This window comes from Bombina bombina, chromosome 2, assembly GCF_027579735.1.
Source record: "Bombina bombina isolate aBomBom1 chromosome 2, aBomBom1.pri, whole genome shotgun sequence".
NCBI classification, from domain to species: domain Eukaryota; kingdom Metazoa; phylum Chordata; class Amphibia; order Anura; family Bombinatoridae; genus Bombina; species Bombina bombina.
The window spans coordinates 208684349-208703044 of record NC_069500.1 but is presented as its reverse complement, the minus strand read 5'-3'; the positions used below and the strand labels follow the sequence as shown (position 1 = coordinate 208703044).

At 36.7% G+C, this 18696-nt stretch overlaps 1 protein-coding gene across 1 annotated transcript in view; it reads left to right on the top strand.

Moving 5' to 3' along the window:
• ACOT12 (acyl-CoA thioesterase 12) overlaps positions 1-18696 on the top strand; it is a 92638-nt gene that overhangs the window by 28049 nt on the left and 45893 nt on the right. Inside the window, exons 5-7 of the mRNA XM_053701461.1 lie at positions 6848-6983; positions 11702-11858; positions 11979-12098. Of these exons, the coding sequence (XP_053557436.1) occupies positions 6848-6983; positions 11702-11858; positions 11979-12098 (413 nt within the window). The remainder of the gene's footprint in view (positions 1-6847; positions 6984-11701; positions 11859-11978; positions 12099-18696) is intronic.

Genomic DNA, 18696 nt, shown 5'->3' with positions numbered 1-18696 from the left:
TTCCATGACACCTACTGGGTCTTTGCCTACAAAGAGATGTTTCTCCTAATCTTTACACAGCAGGCAACCAGAGAACTTTTTTGTAAAACCGGAGTGGGGTAAAACTACATAGTAACACATCCCCAAGCATTATCCCCCTCACTTGAAGGTTAAGAACATACTGGCTCCTGGTGGCCATAACAAACTATAATATGGGGACTTAGAAATTTATACTGTTGACTTTTTCTTTTCTAATTGCCACAGCTTCTAATGTCAATCCATACAGGGAGTGCAGAATTATTAGGCAAGTTGTATTTTTGAGGATTAATTTTATTATTGAACAACAACCATGTTCTCAATGAACCCAAAAAACTCATTAATATCAAAGCTGAATAGTTTTGGAAGTAGTTTTTAGTTTGTTTTTAGTTTTAGCTATTTAGGGGGATATCTGTGTGTGCAGGTAACTATTACTGTGCATAATTATTAGGCAACTTAACAAAAAACAAATATATACCCATTTCAATGATTTATTTTTACCAGTGAAACCAATATAACATCTCAACATTCACAAATATACATTTCTGACATTCAAAAACAAAACAAAAACAAATCAGTGACCAATATAGCCACCTTTCTTTGCAAGGACACTCAAAAGCCTGCCATCCATGGATTCTGTCAGTGTTTTGATCTGTTCACCATCAACATTGCGCGCAGCAGCAACCACAGCCTCCCAGACACTGTTCAGAGAGGTGTACTGTTTTCCCTCCTTGTAAATCTCACATTTGATGATGGACCACAGGTTCTCAATGGGGTTCAGATCAGATGAACAAGGAGTCCATGTCATTAGATTTTCTTCTTTTATACCCTTTCTTGCCAGCCACGCTGTGGAGTACTTGGACGCGTGTGATGGAGCATTGTCCTGCATGAAAATTATGTTTTTCTTGAAGGATGCAGACTTCTTCCTGTACCACTGCTTGAAGAAGGTGTCTTCCAGAAACTGGCAGTAGGACTGGGAGTTGAGCTTGACTCCATCCTCAACCCGAAAAGGCCCCACAAGCTCATCTTTGATGATACCAGCCCAAACCAGTACTCCACCTCCACCTTGCTGGCGTCTGAGTCGGACTGGAGCTCTCTGCCCTTTACCAATCCAGCCACGGGCCCATCCATCTGGCCCATCAAGACTCACTCTCATTTCATCAGTCCATAAAACCTTAGAAAAATCAGTCTTGAGATATTTCTTGGCCCAGTCTTGACGTTTCAGCTTGTGTGTCTTGTTCAGTGGTGGTCGTCTTTCAGCCTTTCTTACCTTGGCCATGTCTCTGAGTATTGCACACCTTGTGCTTTTGGGCACTCCAGTGATGTTGCAGCTCTGAAATATGGCCAAACTGGTGGCAAGTGGCATCTTGGCAGCAGCACGCTTGACTTTTCTCAGTTCATGGGCAGTTATTTTGTGCCTTGGTTTTTCCACACGCTTCTTGTTGACTATTTTGAATGAAACGCTTGATTGTTCGATGATCACGCTTCAGAAGCTTTGCAATTTTAAGAGTGCTGCATCCCTCTGCAAGATATCTCACTATTTTTGACTTTTCTGAGCCTGTCAAGTCCTTCTTTTGACCCATTTTGCCAAAGGAAAGGAAGTTGCCTAAAAATTATGCACACCTGATATAGGGTGTTGATGTCATTAGACCACACCCCTTCTCATTACAGAGATGCACATCACCTAATATGCTTAATTGGTAGTAGGTTTTCGAGCCTATACAGCTTGGAGTAAGACAACATGCATAAAGAGGATGATGTGGTCAAAATACTAATTTGCCTAATAATTCTGCACTTCCTGTATATGTTAATGTAGGTTGCCTGTTTAGAATTTGTTAAGCACAATATGTCTTTAATCTGTCAAGTCATGATCAGGTGGCTCTATACAGACTTTCCCTGGTCTCATCCATACACCTTAGCCATAGCTGAAAGTTTCTATATAACCTTGTTTAATTGTTTTAATAAGGAATGCAGTATTAGTTATGACAACATATACCCTACTGTATCCACATGTAATATGATTAGGTTGTATGTTAGTGTTACTTTTGCAAGCCTACCCCTTAACCCCTTTCTCGTCTTTGCTTTGTGCTGTCTGCGGCCGAGATGGCACAGCGTGAATGTTCAGACCTAGAGGGTACTGTGTGGGTTTATGGCTTCTTTATTGTTTAGCATTGGTGCACTTGCAGTGACGAATGTATCTTGTGGAGCATTAGAACATAACCAGGGGACCCTTCTTTTATTTTAACTTTTATCTTGTGTCAGGGTTCCTCCGGTGAGATTGGATAATAGGTCAATCCGAGGAATACGTTTCCTACCCACTTTTATCAGCTTCCGCAGGGTAATCTTTAAATATTCCCAGCTATAATAATTTTGACTGAGCACACCTCTTTCGGCTCAATAAGACCCTACATTCAGGCAATGACTTAGGCTGGCTCTTACCCATATCCTGAGCTCCCCGCAGGTTATCGTATTACTATTTCCAGGTATATAGGTAGCTTGCTAGCATTTTACCCATTTGAATATATTATTACTATTTCTTGAATGATCAGATTTACTGTACCCCAACAGTATAGCAAAATAATAAAAAATAAAAAATTTCTGAGGTCAATGAGATCCACAAGTGGTCTCCTCTAAACCAGATAGCTCTCTCCACATATTATCATTCTATTAGATGTGGGGTCCAAGAGAGGCCTCCTGAATAGTTTTGAGGGCTTAGTTCTTTGTTCTGGCATATATTTCCTTAAACTGTTTTCTCCTTTACAGCAAACTTTTAATTCATAGAGAAGATATCGCTCACTATTTAAATACTTATAAGATGCCCTCTGGGTTTTGCATTTTTGTGACAACAGTTATTACTCATTGTATGTGTTCCTTTTTTCTGAATATGTGATTCATAAGATGTACCTTGTTATAAACACTTTTGGAGTGTACATGTATACTGCTGTAAAGCTTATTATGTATGCCAAAATTTAACTTCAAATAAAAAATTAAAAAAAAACAATAAAAAACCTTTTGAGTCAATTTTTGCCCTTTTATCATATTAAATAGTTTACAAATAGTTTTGTGTATGACCTACATTATTGGCACTATTTAAGTCTGAATGGGATAAACCATTATATATCCCTGATAAGATATCAAAGCTACATTTAATTCCTTTTTAAAGGGACCGTCTACTCCAGAATTTGTATTCTTTAAAAAGATAGATAATCCCTTTTATTACCCATTCCCCAGTTTTGCATAACCAACACTGTTTTATTAATATACTTTTTTACCTCTGCGATTACCTTGTATCTAAGCCTCTGCAGACTGCCCCGTTATTTTGACAGACTTGCATTTTAGCCGATCAGTGCCGACTCATAAATAACTCCATGGCAGTGAGCACTTTTTTTTAAATATATATATATATATCACACATGAACTAGCACTATCTAGCTCATTGTTTCTCAACCATGGTCCTCAAGTTCCCCCAACGGGCCAGGTTTTCATTATAGCTGAACCAGTGCGCAGGTGAAATAATCAGCGTATGGGTGAGAGCAGGTTAGTATCCATGGTGTAGCTGATTACTTTACCTGTGCACTGGTTCAGCTATGATGAAATCCTGGCCTGTTGGGGGTACTTGAGGACCACGGTTGAGAAACACTGGTCTAGCTGTAAAAAACTTTAAAAATGCACTGAGATAAGAGGCAGCCTTCAAGGGCTTAGAAATTGGCATATGAGCTTACCTAGGTTTAGATTTCTACAAACAATACCAAGAGAACAAAGCAAATTTGATTATAAAAGTAAATTGGAAAGTTGTTTTAAAGGGACATAATACTCCTTTGCTAAATCACTTGAAACTGATGCAGTATAAATGTAAAAACCTGACCGGAAAATATCACCTGAGCATCTCTATGTAAAAAAGGAAGATATTTTACCTCACAATTTCCTCCGCTCAGCAGAATAAGTTCTGTGTAAAAAGTTATACTCAACTGCTGCTCAGCTGCAGGTTAAAAAAAATAAAACAAATGAAGAAATGAACAGCAGCCAATCAGCATCAACAGTGCTGAGGTCATGAACTCTTACTGTGATCTCATGAGATTTGACTTAACTCTCATGAGATTTCATTGTAAACTTCCATAAGATGAGAGTGCGCGTAAGCTTGCTCCTTCCGCTGTCCCGGGACAGACATACTGATTTGTTGCTTAGAAGTCCTTTACAATGGGATATGGCTACTGAGAAACTTTTGAGGTAAAATATCTTTCTTTTTTACATAGAGATGTTCAGGTGATATTTTCTAGTCCGCTTTTTACAGCTATGCTGCATCACTTTCAAGTGTTTAAACATTTGGGTATTATGGCCCTTTAAACTTACATGCCCTATCTGAATCATGAAATATATACATTTTTACTAGACTGTCCCTTTTAAACGGTTATAATACAATTTTTAGGAAGTCTTCTGGGCATTTTGACAAGATTTCATAATATAAAAAACAATTATCCCGTTTAATACTTTATCCTTTTCACTTCTAAAGGAAGATGCAAGCTTTTTATGGCAGTGAAATAAACATTGACAAACTTCTTATTAAACTTTGAATGTTGTGAAACATGAATCGATAAATAGAAGACTGGAAGGAGAACATAACAGTTAACTAACATGAGTATTTGTTTCTTGAAAATGAATTTATTTCCTACTGACACCTTGACACCAGTATTTTCTTTAGAGATTAAGGTTTAGATTACAAGTGGAGAGCTAAATTATCGCACACCCGTAAACTGGCAAATTTGCCAGTTTGCGTGAGCACGACAATTAACCAGCGATTACAAGTGGCTTTAATAGCAATGTGGACTCACTTATAAAAAAAAAACAACAAAAAAAAAACTCATGAACATGTTTCAATTAGATTTAAAAATCCATTTTTTTACATAATATTTTACTGTTTCTTTCATACACCTTTGGATATTGAAGTAGCATTATTTATTTGCTAAATTAACTTCGGTTATGTTTCTGTAAAATTATTTTTTCATCCTATAAAAATAAAAGGCCAGGTATTTTTTTTTTTTTTTTTTCTGAAGCTGTCATGCGAGGACAAACATACCTGGCCGTAACGAAGGATCAGACAGCAGAGAGCGTGTGGGTGGGCATGGCCAGGCGTTAGCACTGGCGGATGCGACTACTGTACTGCTGATAATGGCCCGTGTACACGGGCTTTAGGACTAGTATCTTTGTAAACTAGTAGCACAACTTGTTAGTATGTGAGGAATATAAAAATGAGAATTCCTAGAGTAACTTTAATGCCTTTATAATAAAGTACATGATTATTTTTTATTAAAGGGCCACTGTAAGTAAATATTTTCTATGCCTGTTACTAACTAACTACCCCAAATACACTTTTTATCAATAGCATTTCATTAACCGTATATCAGAAATCTTGTCTGCAAATTTAATTGTTTTCCAAACCCACTCCGTGGGTATCCTTTGCTCTGTACCAATCCGTTTACAATACCTAGGTTTCAAAATGGCGCTTTAAACACAAAGTTATTGGTTTAAGTATTTTGAACATGCAGTGCTGAAAATAGTGGGCAGGATAATGTGACATCATAGGCGAATAAAAGATATAACTTTTAGAACGTTATGAAACTTCGTTTTGGAGAAAATATACAGTAGGTCAGTAGGTTTTAATTAATGTTTATTAACTTTAATATGTTAGTTGTTTAGCTTAAAAATTATAACAGAAAGTAATCCTTTAATCAGTTGGTTTAACTGTCAAGTTTTTTTGTTTTAGTCTCATTGTCAGGCAGGTAAAGGGACACAACACCTTGTAATTACAAGACTTCTGTGTAGGCTTGCAAACAAATACATTTTAAAAGTGTATTGTAGCATTTTTTACTATGCAATATTAAGTTTTCTATTACAATATCAGAGTTTAATGATAGTGGTTCATTTTTAAATTTGATTAAAAAGATAACTTTAGACCACTGGCGCCTCTAACGGTTCAGGATTACCTTGAATGAGAGCAGGTAAAATAACCATGTTTACTAATCGGCTGATTATTTCACCATTGCTCCATTTCAGTTATCCTCCGGACAGGTTTGAAAACCAGTGATTTAGGTAAATTGCACTAGAAATGAATTTACAAATATGTTTTATGACTGAGTAATTAACAGGCTCACAAACTGCCAATAGTCACAAAGCTTCCAAATGCATTTTAAATGTACAGCTGTATTTTCAGATGTGACCTTTGTCCCAATTCAATTATTTTTTTTTCTTTTTCTTCTTCAATGTTACTTCATTATATGATACGGATTTGTGTCCCTTGTTTTCTCAGTGCAGTAAACTGTATTTTACAAGGTGAGAAAGATTGGTAAATATTAGTTAAGAATTTGTTTGTAGGCGATTTACAATCCTGTGTTTAAAGGACAGTAAAATTAAATGTTATTGATTCAGATAGAGCAAAACAACTTTACTTCTATTATAACATTTTCTTTGTTCTGTGGGTATCCTTTTTTAAAGAGTAAATCTAAGTAGGCTAATAGTTTAGGAGCATCCATGTGTCGTCGGCATTCTATGAAGGCAGTGTATGCAAAAATGTATAACCTTGCTATAAACACTGCTTCCAGATGGCTAAAGACAAGGAGTTTACCTAGGATTATTCTTCAACGTAAGATACCAAGAGAGCTAAGCAAATAGATCATATAAGTAAATTGGAAAGTTGTTTGAAATTGCTGCTCTGTCCAAACAGTGCAAGATTACTTTTGACTTTACTGCCCCTTTGTAAGGAGTTTTATTTTTACAAAATGTCTGTCTCATACCATAATAAATAATAATAATAATTGTAACTATCATCTTTCTGCAGGTCATTCTAAAACCAGTTAGGCTTCATTCTTCTCAGGATCACCTGGAATACAGTCTTGCTGCTGAACGAAGACGGATTCGACTTTATCACGAAGATGCATATAACAATCTCATGGAAGACAGCTTTTCTCTTTATGGTTAGTGGGATAATCTTGTCTGTTAGGCCAGTTACCAAGTGCTAAGTAATTGCACATAATGTGGATGAAAAACCTTAGTACTGAAATCCTGCTTTGTCCATTTTGATGACCGAGAAAAGACTAAAGATTTGTTGCGTCCATTCTAAAAAAAAATTGAGGAGCAAGATGAGGGACCTTAGCCCTATATAAGATGTACACATTTCTTTCATTAGTGGCCATTCTTTATCAAGGTCCAAATGTAAAGGAGACCATAAAATAAACATATGCCCTATGCACAATATTTAAAGATCTTAATCTTCTTTGTTTCTTTGTCGCTGTATTGCCTAATAAAATGTAGTTCATACATATGCTAAAAGCAATAATTGAACTCTTTGCTATCCTTAATAGGTATAATAGTTTATTCACAAAAGAAAAGAACAAACCTAAACAATGTATAATAACTTGTTTATATTAAAGTAAAATGAATTACTACATCACCAGATAGTGCATCATATATGTTCCACCTTGTCTGGGGATTCCTGTCAACTTCAGCCCGAACAATATAGAAGATCTGGGAGTTTCAGTATCATATCCAAATGACACGTCTGCCCTTGAATTGAGAAGCCCATGGAGAGAAAGTCCTAAATCCTTTTATTTAGACTTTTTTTTTTTTTTTTTTTTTTTTTTTTTTAAATTGAGGTTATATGTAATAACAGTTGCAATGTACACTTACAATAGTATGAAGGATAAAGTGGCATAATATAGGTGATATAGATATACAAAAATATGTGGACAATTTGCTGATATTAAACAATTTTACACCATTCAAATATAAACAAACATTTATATTAAGAAGCATATAAATCCACTACAGCTTTGTGTATACATAAATGGAACCTCATTTTCCTCTGTTGAAAAAATCCTCTGAAGTCTCAAGTGGCCTCTTTTGGACCAGACAAAGTGTATATCTCTAGAGAGAGGGAAACTAAAACGTAAATCCAATAAGTCCTCTTTTGGACCCTGTGTTTGCACATATGTGTTTGCACATATGTTTATACAAACCGGATAGGGAGGGGGCTATGAAAGAAACTAGTAAAAAGTTTCAACATTTATAGTTTCAGAGGGGTAGTTCTTGGAATATAATTTCCTTAGTTTACAAAGTAAACTATATGAGTGTGGAGGCGGGGGAGAGGTGAGACTAATAATGCAGAATTGAGGATAAATAAAAGTTTTAAGAAAGGAAAACCTATTTGAGCTAAATACAACATGGTGAGATTGTCCTAAACAACTATAATAATGGCCTTTCTTTTGTGGTGAGCTTTCAGGTGGAACTCCTTTCCTCAAATCAAACTAGAAGCTAGTAAGAGGTCTCTGAAGAAATTGGTAGAGTACAGGTAGGTGTAAGAATATGTAGAAGGTCGTTAGTAGAAACAATATCTAGGCATTAATTAGGTGCTTTATATAAATAGGAGTCTATTAGTAGATGTGTCGCTATGGGATTCTGTAGAGTCTATAGGGGTCTATAGTCGCAAATAAAAGCAATGACTCATTTGGTCATCCCTCAGACCTTTTAACGCTAACTCAAATTTTCTTCAAGTAGTGGTAACATGAAATCCTAAAGTATAGCGAAAAAGTGCCCAACCTCCTTACTACATACTAATAGTCAGACAGCGTGCTGCTCTACATAGCAACTTTAAGGCAAGATATGCAATGCTAGATCGAATTTTCCTAAGGCATCCTATAAAAATAAGAGCATATGTAGACTGAATGCATATACATATTCCGTATATAATAGTATTGGACCTATTAACATGAAAAATCCAACTATCAAAGTGCATATCTGAGTCCCTAGGGAGCTGAATAACAATAACATACTAATCTGTACCATAAAATACTTTCCAACAGATAACCTCTAACCAACTAAACTATATAGTAAGAAGGGTGTTCTAAAAAAAGTTCAGACTTGTTGAGTCCACCTGTGGATCTAGCGAATAGCCTTCATATTTTTCTGGTTAGTGTGGGGCAAGGCGAGATCAACAGTCAATATTACACATCATTTGTCTGCTAATCTAGAGAGACAAGGTCCGTTGCATGCAAGATAGTAAACCAATTCCTCTCCTACTATTAGGTGCAGATATAGCTTCAAGGTGAGGTGGGCGCATAAGCTTAATGTTAGGCCGTTTATTGGCTAGGGGACACCTCCCCCTGGTCTGTTGGTGGTGGTGGTAGTAGTAGGTATCAGGGGACTCATGTCTAGTAACCTCTGGGACTGTGTGATGCCAATATGTTCCCATTGGAACTGTTTGTGTGGGCACAGACAGACATCACACAGGCAGATAGACAACCCCATGTGAGGCACCACATCTTGGCCCACACCGGTGCCGTCAAACACCTGCCCTGGATGAATACCATGGGTCCTTCCCATAATTACAGTCTTCATGCCATCAGCCTCCTGGATGCAGAACTCCAACAGCAGAGCCGACACAACTCCTCTCTCCACCTTAGGTAAGTGCTCAGAAGCCTCCCATATGGCCACCAGCGAGACGGATAAGTGCTGAATAAGGATCGGGTAGTCAGGGCCCTTAACTCCCAAACTCATCTTTTTAGATACCAACTCTAGGTCATCTCGCACATCGTCTTGTAGATCCACTAGTCTTTGGGGTGTATACGCTGGAACCCGCTCCCAGGGATCGGCCGTATCCCACGTGGTCGGGCCCTCAGCCCTTGTATCAAATTGCCTCTGTGGTTCCAAAAGTATTGGCACTTCTGAGGGTGATATTGTATGATCGAAGTGCCACATCTTCCCCTGCCTGGTAATCCATATCAGACTGTCAAAGGATCTCATTACAGCCTTTTCTAAATCCAGAAAGATTGTCTCCAGCATCTGCGAGAGATCCTCCATGATGGTGATCTGTAGATAGCCTTGTGGCCTTAGTGAGAAACTCTCTAATCAGGAATACCGCACAGTCCCGGCTCCAAACCACTATAATACAACTATGAAGATAATATATATGGGTGAAATATAGATAGTAGGTCCAAACAATAGTAAAATCTATATATTGGCCTCTAAAATTAAATGTATAGCCGGGAGCTCCTGATGTGTGCGTCCTGCTGCTTTAGTGGGTAGCTATGCCCTCTATATAAACTTTTAATAATAGCTCTTAAATGAGTTTTTGCAAAAGAGGTTATGAAACTGTGTCTCTTGTTCCTGTCAAGATGTATCCGGTCCAACAAATGTCTCCACTAAGGATGAGTCATTTTTTGTTCTTTTAGATTACATATTGTTTTGTTCAGCATTTTTTTTTTCAATCAAAACAAGTTTTATATATAAGCTTCAAGTCTATGCCATGTCAGCAACTCAGGATTTCTCTGTTTATATATCTCATATAGGCCAAGAAGACTAGTTCACATTCATCACACACTTTATAGCCTGCCATATCACATTTGTATCACAGTCACAATGCTCATAGGGATATTTAAATACAATTTTATTAAAACAAAATATTTGCTCAAATACATTATCAAAATAGCACATTTAATAAGACCATGAAAGCCCATCATAAAAGTTTACACCTTCACATGTTACTAATTTGCTACAACACCGGTAAATAACCTATTCCTAAAATCTGCATTTAAAAAAAATATTTTTATGTCTGTCGAAATTTGGTAACCAAGACCGTAGTATAGCAGCTAAGGCCAATGGATGCTTGTTTGTATAGGAAGTGGTATTGGCATCAGAAAAAGTAAGGTTCTTATACTGTTTTATAGACGAGTAGATAGGCCACATGATTGTCTATATAGTTCTCCAGCAGGATATAAATAAACTAATAACTGTTCAAAGTTACTAAAATAAATGGTTTAAAAGAATAAAATGTGATGGTAATCTTCAAGTTTATTTAATAAAACAGAGGCTAAAGATATGTTTTACAAGGTCAGCACCAGTCCAGAGCACGGGGTCATGATCTCAAGTAGTTTCAGGAGTAATTTGTGTGAACACTTCTCTACAGAAAGGCTACATGAATCATGGAATAAAACTAAACCAATAGTCAGGTGTACTCTTACAATCTCTGTCCTTACTACCACTATGTGAGGCCTTATCAGCCAGTGAGCATGCTGTTCCTGGGGATGATATGCACAAATTATAAATTGTCATGCAAAATATTTTAATACCTGTTTTTATATGACAAATAAGGAGGTGACTCAGTCCTGGTTACAATTTGACTGTAAAATGTACAGGCAAACTTCTGCCCAGTGCATATTAAAATGGAAACCCCAGTCACCTCCTTATTAATGATATTTGCTCCAGCAAAATCTATTAAAAAATGTTCACATGAAGTGGTGCTGCTATGATGCATAATCTAGGATAATAAACTATAAATACAGAAGACAAAATAGCCTCATCCACAAATGTAGCACACTGGATTAATCTGCATTGACAATCAAAATAACACATTTCTCTGCAATTTAACCAGGTTGATATAAACACAATTTAAAACAATCACCTTAAATAACGTACTTAATCACCATGTTGTATAAAGGTTATATCTAATGCTATCAGTGATCAATAGAAAAAAAACCTACAAATAAAATTGACTTTCCATACTGCAAAATAAATATCTAGCTATAGTTTGGATTGAATACTATACTTTCTTTTGTAGACTGTTGGAATTACATTTTTTGGAGAAAATTCCAGAAGATAACTGCTCATTTTTAGATAATTTTTTATTTTTATTTTTTAGACCCAGACTGTGAAACAGACAAAGACACTGTATCCACAGACTGCACAAGAGTAGAGAGCATTGAACTGGTTCTTCCACCTCACGCAAATCATCAAGGAAACACATTTGGAGGACAAATCATGGCTTGGATGGAAACTGTAGCTAATATTTCAGCAAGGTTTCTTCTGTTTTTATAATTAATTAGTTGTGACCACATGCATTGCTTTCTTCAAATCTAGTCTTTATTCATCTAGGAATGTGTTTGAGACAGTTGTTTGTGTTTTTTTGTCTTTTATAGCCGTCTCTGTCGTTCCCATGCAACATTGAAGTCTGTGGATATGTTCAAGTTCAGAGGACCTTCCATTGTTGGCGACAGACTTGTGTTTCGGGCTATGGTAAATACCACATTTCAGAAAAGGTAAATAAAATGCACAGCTTTATTTATTTTTTACACATACTTGTAATTGGATATTACATTTTTATGTAATTGCCACAAATTCATGGAAACTCAACCAATAAATACCAAACTGAAACTCCTTTGTTGCATGCTATGAAGACAGAATTATAGAACATTCCCTTTGAGTGGGTTGAGCTATGTGAGGAGTCACACCTTCACTTTTTCTCATAGTTGGGATTATAAAGCATAAATTGTTTTAATACAAAACTAGAGACTTATAACCACGACTTTAGTTGTGTAGGCTTAAATAATATCAATCTAACATTGAAACATTGAAATATTAAATCTAAGGTACACCTAACGGTATAAAGCTGCTGTTTATAAGATAGTCTCTCGGACTCCAGTTGCAGTTTTAACAAATTTATTAAAAGAACATCTTATAACAGAATGCATAAACTTCAGTTCTTGTTACAGTTAAAGTCTAACTGCCTTACTCATCAACTATTTCCTGCTGAACTGCAGTGTAACATATATTACACTTTCCCCTGGAACCAAACACTATCTTTTTTTGGTTCCATACATATTAATGCATCTTTTCCCTTTTTGGGGAAATGGCAAAAGCTATCTCTTTTAATTATTGTAGGAATATGGATCCTGAGATGCACTCTTTCATTGGTGCTAAATATTTGTCCACATAGTCATTTAGATATTCTGGTTTTCGGATACATCTCCCACTTCTAGTCTGGGTGTTTCTGGATCACTGTGATTGTTCTGACAGGACTCTGTTATCCTCTGTTATCATGTCTGTCAGTGTCTGATATTTCACTGTTTATTTCTTCTTGTCCTTCTTCTTCTGAGTTATTTGTCATTAATGGATGGTTTGTATTCTCAATGTGAGATTCCTCTTGGGTGCTAGTTTGGGTCCTTACTGGAGGCCTGTAGCATCCAGTGCCTCTCAGATGCCTCCTATTTCTCCTCAGGACTCTGTCACCACTTCATATGACCTAATTCCTACAGGAGCTCTTAGGCAAGCCTTCCGCCACTCTTTACCCTGGTTTGTTTGCGGTTGTACCCACACCTGTTCACCAACATTTAGAGGCAGCAGGTCTTTGACTCCCTTGTTATATTGAGCAGCTTGCAATGAGCGCTGCATCCTGCACAGGATTTGGTGCCTGTCCTTCATCACTTGATCCTGTATTAACAGACTCCCTCTCATTGGAAGTAACGATTTGGTCCATTGACCCATCAGTCTTTGAGCAGGACTGCACTCCATGCCTTGTGTTGGTGTGTTGCGATGATCCAAAAATGCTAGATAAGGATCATTTCGAGAAGTCACATCATTTTGCAGTAGTCTTTTGGCTGTCTTTACTGCCAACTCTACTTTCCCATTGCTTTGCGGGTATCCTGGTGACGAGGCAATGTGGTCAATGTCCCAACCCATACTGAAGTCTTTAAACTCCATTGAAATAAACTGTGTTCCATTATCAGAACATACAGTGTCTGGGATTCCATATCTGGCAAAATGGGCCTTTAATTTTCTTATTACTGTAGTAGATCTTGTATCCTGAAGATGGTCTATCTCCCAGAAATTAGTCATAGTCCACTGTTATTAAATACTCCTTTCCTTGGAATGTGAACAAATCAATGCCAAGCTTTTCCCACAGTCTTGTTGTGATCTCATGAGGAACAAATTTCTCTTTCTGTTGTTTAGTATCAAATGAATGGCATATGTCACATTGGTCAATATATTCTTTTAGCTGTGCGTTCATTCCTGGCCAGTGAATACTCTCCCTGGCTCTGCGTAGACATCCTTCCACACCAAAATGTGAAGAATGTATTCGAGACATAATATCTGTTTGGAGATCAGATGGAATATCTACTCGCTCACCATTGAATAGAACACCATCCTGTACACTCGGATCATCACGTATGTGGTAGAATGGTGAAGCCTCTAGGGGTACTTTTTCCTTAACATGAGGCCATCCACTCATCACAATTCGCTTTACTGCTTGTAAAGTCTTTTTTTCTTTGCTCTGTTGTATAGCAACAAGTCTCCTGTTTGAGATGGGTAGATATTGGAGCATGTTTATAGTTTGAATCTGGTGCTCCACAGAACCCTCCATGGAACCTTCTTCTAAATAAGCTCTACTTATGTGTCTGCCACCACTAGAGACTTCCCTGGGCAGTATCTGATACATGTATCATATATCTGAAGCCGTAACATCATACGCTGAAGACGTCTGGGTGCTTTAAGTAAGGGTTCCTTCATGATTATTTCAAGGGGCTTATGGTCTGATAGTACAGCTACTGTCTGCCCAAATGTGAATTGGTGACATTTTTCCATTCCAAATAGGACTGCTAATTGCTCCTTCTCTATTTGTACATAACCTTGCTCTGTCATTGCTCTGGTTGTTTACCTTACATCAGTGCTGCTCCCAGACCTTTCTCTGATGCATCACATTGAAGTTCTAATGGTTCATCTGGGTTATAATATTTAAGCACTGGTGCACTGCTGATTTTTTTTTTTTTTTTTTTGATCTGCTGAAATGCCTCTTCCTGCACCTCTGTCCATTCCCACACTGTACCTTTCTGGGTTAGTTGGCGCAGTGGTTCACCTGCATCTGAGAGGTTTTCACAAAACCTAGAAAGATAGTTCACCATCCCCAAAAATCTCTGTACTCCTTTAACTTCTGAAGGTCTGGGCATTTCAGTAATGGCTTTTACTTTGATTGGATCTGTTTGAAGTCCCTGGGCTAATAAGTGACCAATATATGGCACTTCTGTTTTCCTTAGCTGAAATTCTTCTGGATTTAGTTTGATGTCTTTCTCTACAATGATTGAACAATTTCCTCAACTTTTGATTGTGGTCTTGAATAGCTTCCACCTCGGTATTGCCTTCTCCTACAATCAGAATATCATCTGCAATAATCCTGATACCTGGTAGCCCTTTCAGTGCATGATTTAGTTTTTGCTGGAACACTTCTGGGGCTGGACTAATACCCATAGGCATTCGAACCCAGCGGTATCAGCCAAAAGGAGTAGAGAAAGTGGTCAAATAGCCAGATTCTTCCTCTAATTCAATATGCCAAAATCCACTCTTGACATCACATACTGAAAAAAATCCTTGCTCTTGCTAGGTCAGGAAGTATATCATCAATTGTTGGCAAAGGATAATGGCTCCTTTTTAAAGCCCTATTCAGAGGCTTAGGGTCAATGAAACTTCTTAGCATTTAGCACTTAGTATTTTATCACAATGTAAAATTTTAGATTTGTCTTTCACCAACCTTGCTGGTATGACATTACAGTCTGCTCCACAATCCATTTGGAATCTAATGGCTTATTGGTCAATTAGCATGGTAGCAAACAAAGCTGATGGAAATTTGCTTACTGTTTTCAAATCTAAAAAACGCTGGTTCCAAGGTCAGACCCAGAATGTCTAAATATTCCTCTAAGTCTTCGGTCTCTCTATAGACAGCTTGTACTGTTGGCTTTCTTTGTTGTGTATTGGCACGGCACTGGCTAATGAAATTATTTGCTTTACCACACCCTTTACATTGCTTTCCAAATGCAGGGCATTTTTATTTCACTACTGTACTGTATTGTCTTGTCTGGAGTCATTGTCATTCTGTTATGACCCTTCGTAAAGGTGTAACTTGTGTCCATCCCATGGACTGACACTGCACTGGTGCAGGAACTCTCAATGATCTTCACCCTCTCTTTAGAATGCTCAGCAGCTCTACCTATTTGAATACATTTTTCCAGTGTTAAAGGACCAGTCAACACAGTAGATTTGCATAATCAACAAATGCAAGGTAACAAAACAATGCAATAGCACTTAGTCTCAATTTCAAATGAGTAGTAGATTTGTTTTCTGACAATTTTAAGTTATGTCTTTTTTTACTCCCCCTGTACCATGTGACAGGCATCAGCCAATCACAAATGCATACACGTACCATGTGACAGCCATCAGCCATTCACAAATGCATACACACTTATTCTTGCACATGCTCAGTAGGACCTGGTGACTCAAAAAGTTAAAATATAAAAATACTGTGCACATTTTTTTTAATGGAAGTAAATTGGAAAGTTGTTTAAAATGACATGCTCTATCTGAATAATGAAAGTTTAATTTTGATTGTGTGTCCCTTTAAATCCACTTCATTCAGTAGGCATTTCCTAAGTTTAGAGTCTCTTGTGCCACATAAAATCCTGTCCCTGATTAATGAATCTCTTATATTACCAAAGTTGCAAGTGGCTGCCAGTGTACGTAGATCTGTGACATAAGCATCTATTCCTTCATCTTCTCTCTGACTTCTTGAAAAAAAAAATTATATCTTTCCACAGTCTCATTTTGCTTTGGCTCACAATCATCAAATGCTTTAATTAGCAGAGCCAGTGTAGGAGCTGCTGCTTCTGGGAGAAGGGTGTGTTTTATCTCTCTGCCTTTTTTCTCCAATTAAGTACAGAAACAACTTTACCTTCATCTCCTCTGGTTTGTCAGCCATGATTAGGTTTGTGTATAGAAGAATGACTTTCCATCTCTTCCATGCCTGAGACAGATTCCTTGCCTGAAAATCCAGCAGACCTGGTGGTTTTAAACATTCCATATCCTCTTTTGGTGTATTTCTCAAATAACTTCTGCTGCCACCATGTATAAAGCTGCTGGTTATAAGAGACTCGGACTCGAGTTGCAGTTTTAACAAATTTATTAAAAGAACATCTTATAACAGAATGCATAAACTTCAGTTCTTGTTACAGTTAATGTCTGTGTAACTGCCTTACTCATCAACTATTTCCTGCTGAACTGCAGTGTAACATATTAACCTTCCCCCTGGAACCAAACACTCTCCTTTTTTTTTTTTTTTTTTTTGGTTCCATACATATTGATACACTAACTAGCAAAGAAACTGCAAACACTTAGAGATACACTTTCAGAAGGATGGTTAAGTGATGACATCAATTTGATGTAAATCAATTCATTTAAATTTATATCAGCATGTTTATGTAATTTCTTTTTTTTTCTTCTTACAAAAGAAAATGTACTTAATATCATGCTTGGACCATATACACTACATACATTATTCGTCATCATCCAATGAGTATACCAATAAAATGTATCTACATAATAACCTTTTATGGAATAAAATCGCTACTCCTCTAGATGAAAAACATTTCTTGTACCCAATCCTTTTTTAATTTTTGTTCTATATCTGTTGAGTCTCTTGAAAACATGTGATATCTGAATTAATTTAAGTGATTTAATATTGCTTTTCTTTGAATAGGTGAACTAATCACTCTTAGATTCCAAGTTGTGATTTTAACCATTTACATATATCAGTATATAGTAAATGTGCAAACATGATTTAATTTCACCATGTACTAAACATTTCTCATAAACCGCATACTCCTAAATCTTTAATTTCAACTATTTTTAAAATTTATCTTAAAATACCTTTTTTATAGTACACTAGTGCCAATACTACAACCGTGTAAATTGTGAAAACAGTTATTAAAACAGATTAATTATTTGGGGAAGTTTTAGCACAATATAGTAATAAACAAAATCTCTCTGATTTTAATTTTAAAACTGTGTAGCTTCTTCTGAGGATCAAAAAAATGGTACCATATTCCCTTTATTTTTAATTTAGCTGGGTATAGTAATGTAATTTTTTTTTTAAAATTTAATTTTTTTCCTTTACAAACCTTTTGATAGACCTCTCTGACTGTTTCCTTCTCTTCTTGATGTTTATATGTTTTTCCATGAGCGTTTAAAGGAATAGTCTAGTCAAAATTAAACTTCATGATTCAATTAGGAGTAAATTAGAAAGTTGTTTAAAATTGCATGCTCTATTATCAATTGTTCTTCATTCTCTTGGTATCTTTTTATTTGAAAAAGCACAAATGTAAGCTTAGGAGCCAGCCCATTTTTGATTAAGCACCTGAGTAGCGCTTGCTTGATTGGTGGCGACATCTCAATTTTGACTAGACTATCCCTTTTAAGGACTTTCAGAAAGTGAAAGAAAAGAGAACACCATTGTCTTTTTTCAAAATTATGATTTGTCTCTATACAGAGAACATTGTTGATATGTTATGTGTTATCACCTTGATATTGGTGTTCTCTAGATTCTTCTCACAGCAAAAATGATAGTCTTGAGAGGGACATTAACTAGAAGTTTCTGCAGGAATCTGCAGTGATAATTGAATAATCTTGTTCATCCACTAACACAGATTAAACTTGAGGGATATGCAAATATGCATCTTTTAACCCTTTAACTGTTGAGCCATTTCCACCCCTGTACTGAGCTGTTTTTTGAGTTTTTATATTATGTTCACATTTAGGCCCAACTGTAAGCCAGGACCAATAAGTACAGTAGAATTGCATAATAAACAAGTGCATAATATAAAGACACTGTAATAACACTCGGGGGGGGGGGGGGGGGGGAACGACTGCTTATTTGAAATTCAAATTAATCTTTTCCCCATTTTCTGGCCCGCTGTAAGGTTATAAACAATAGTGTGTGGTGCTCCCTAAGGGACTTTCGGTATAGTTATGTAACTTTGATCTGCACATAGGGTTCCCATTAGCCACTTTGCAAATAGATGTACATTTATTCATGCC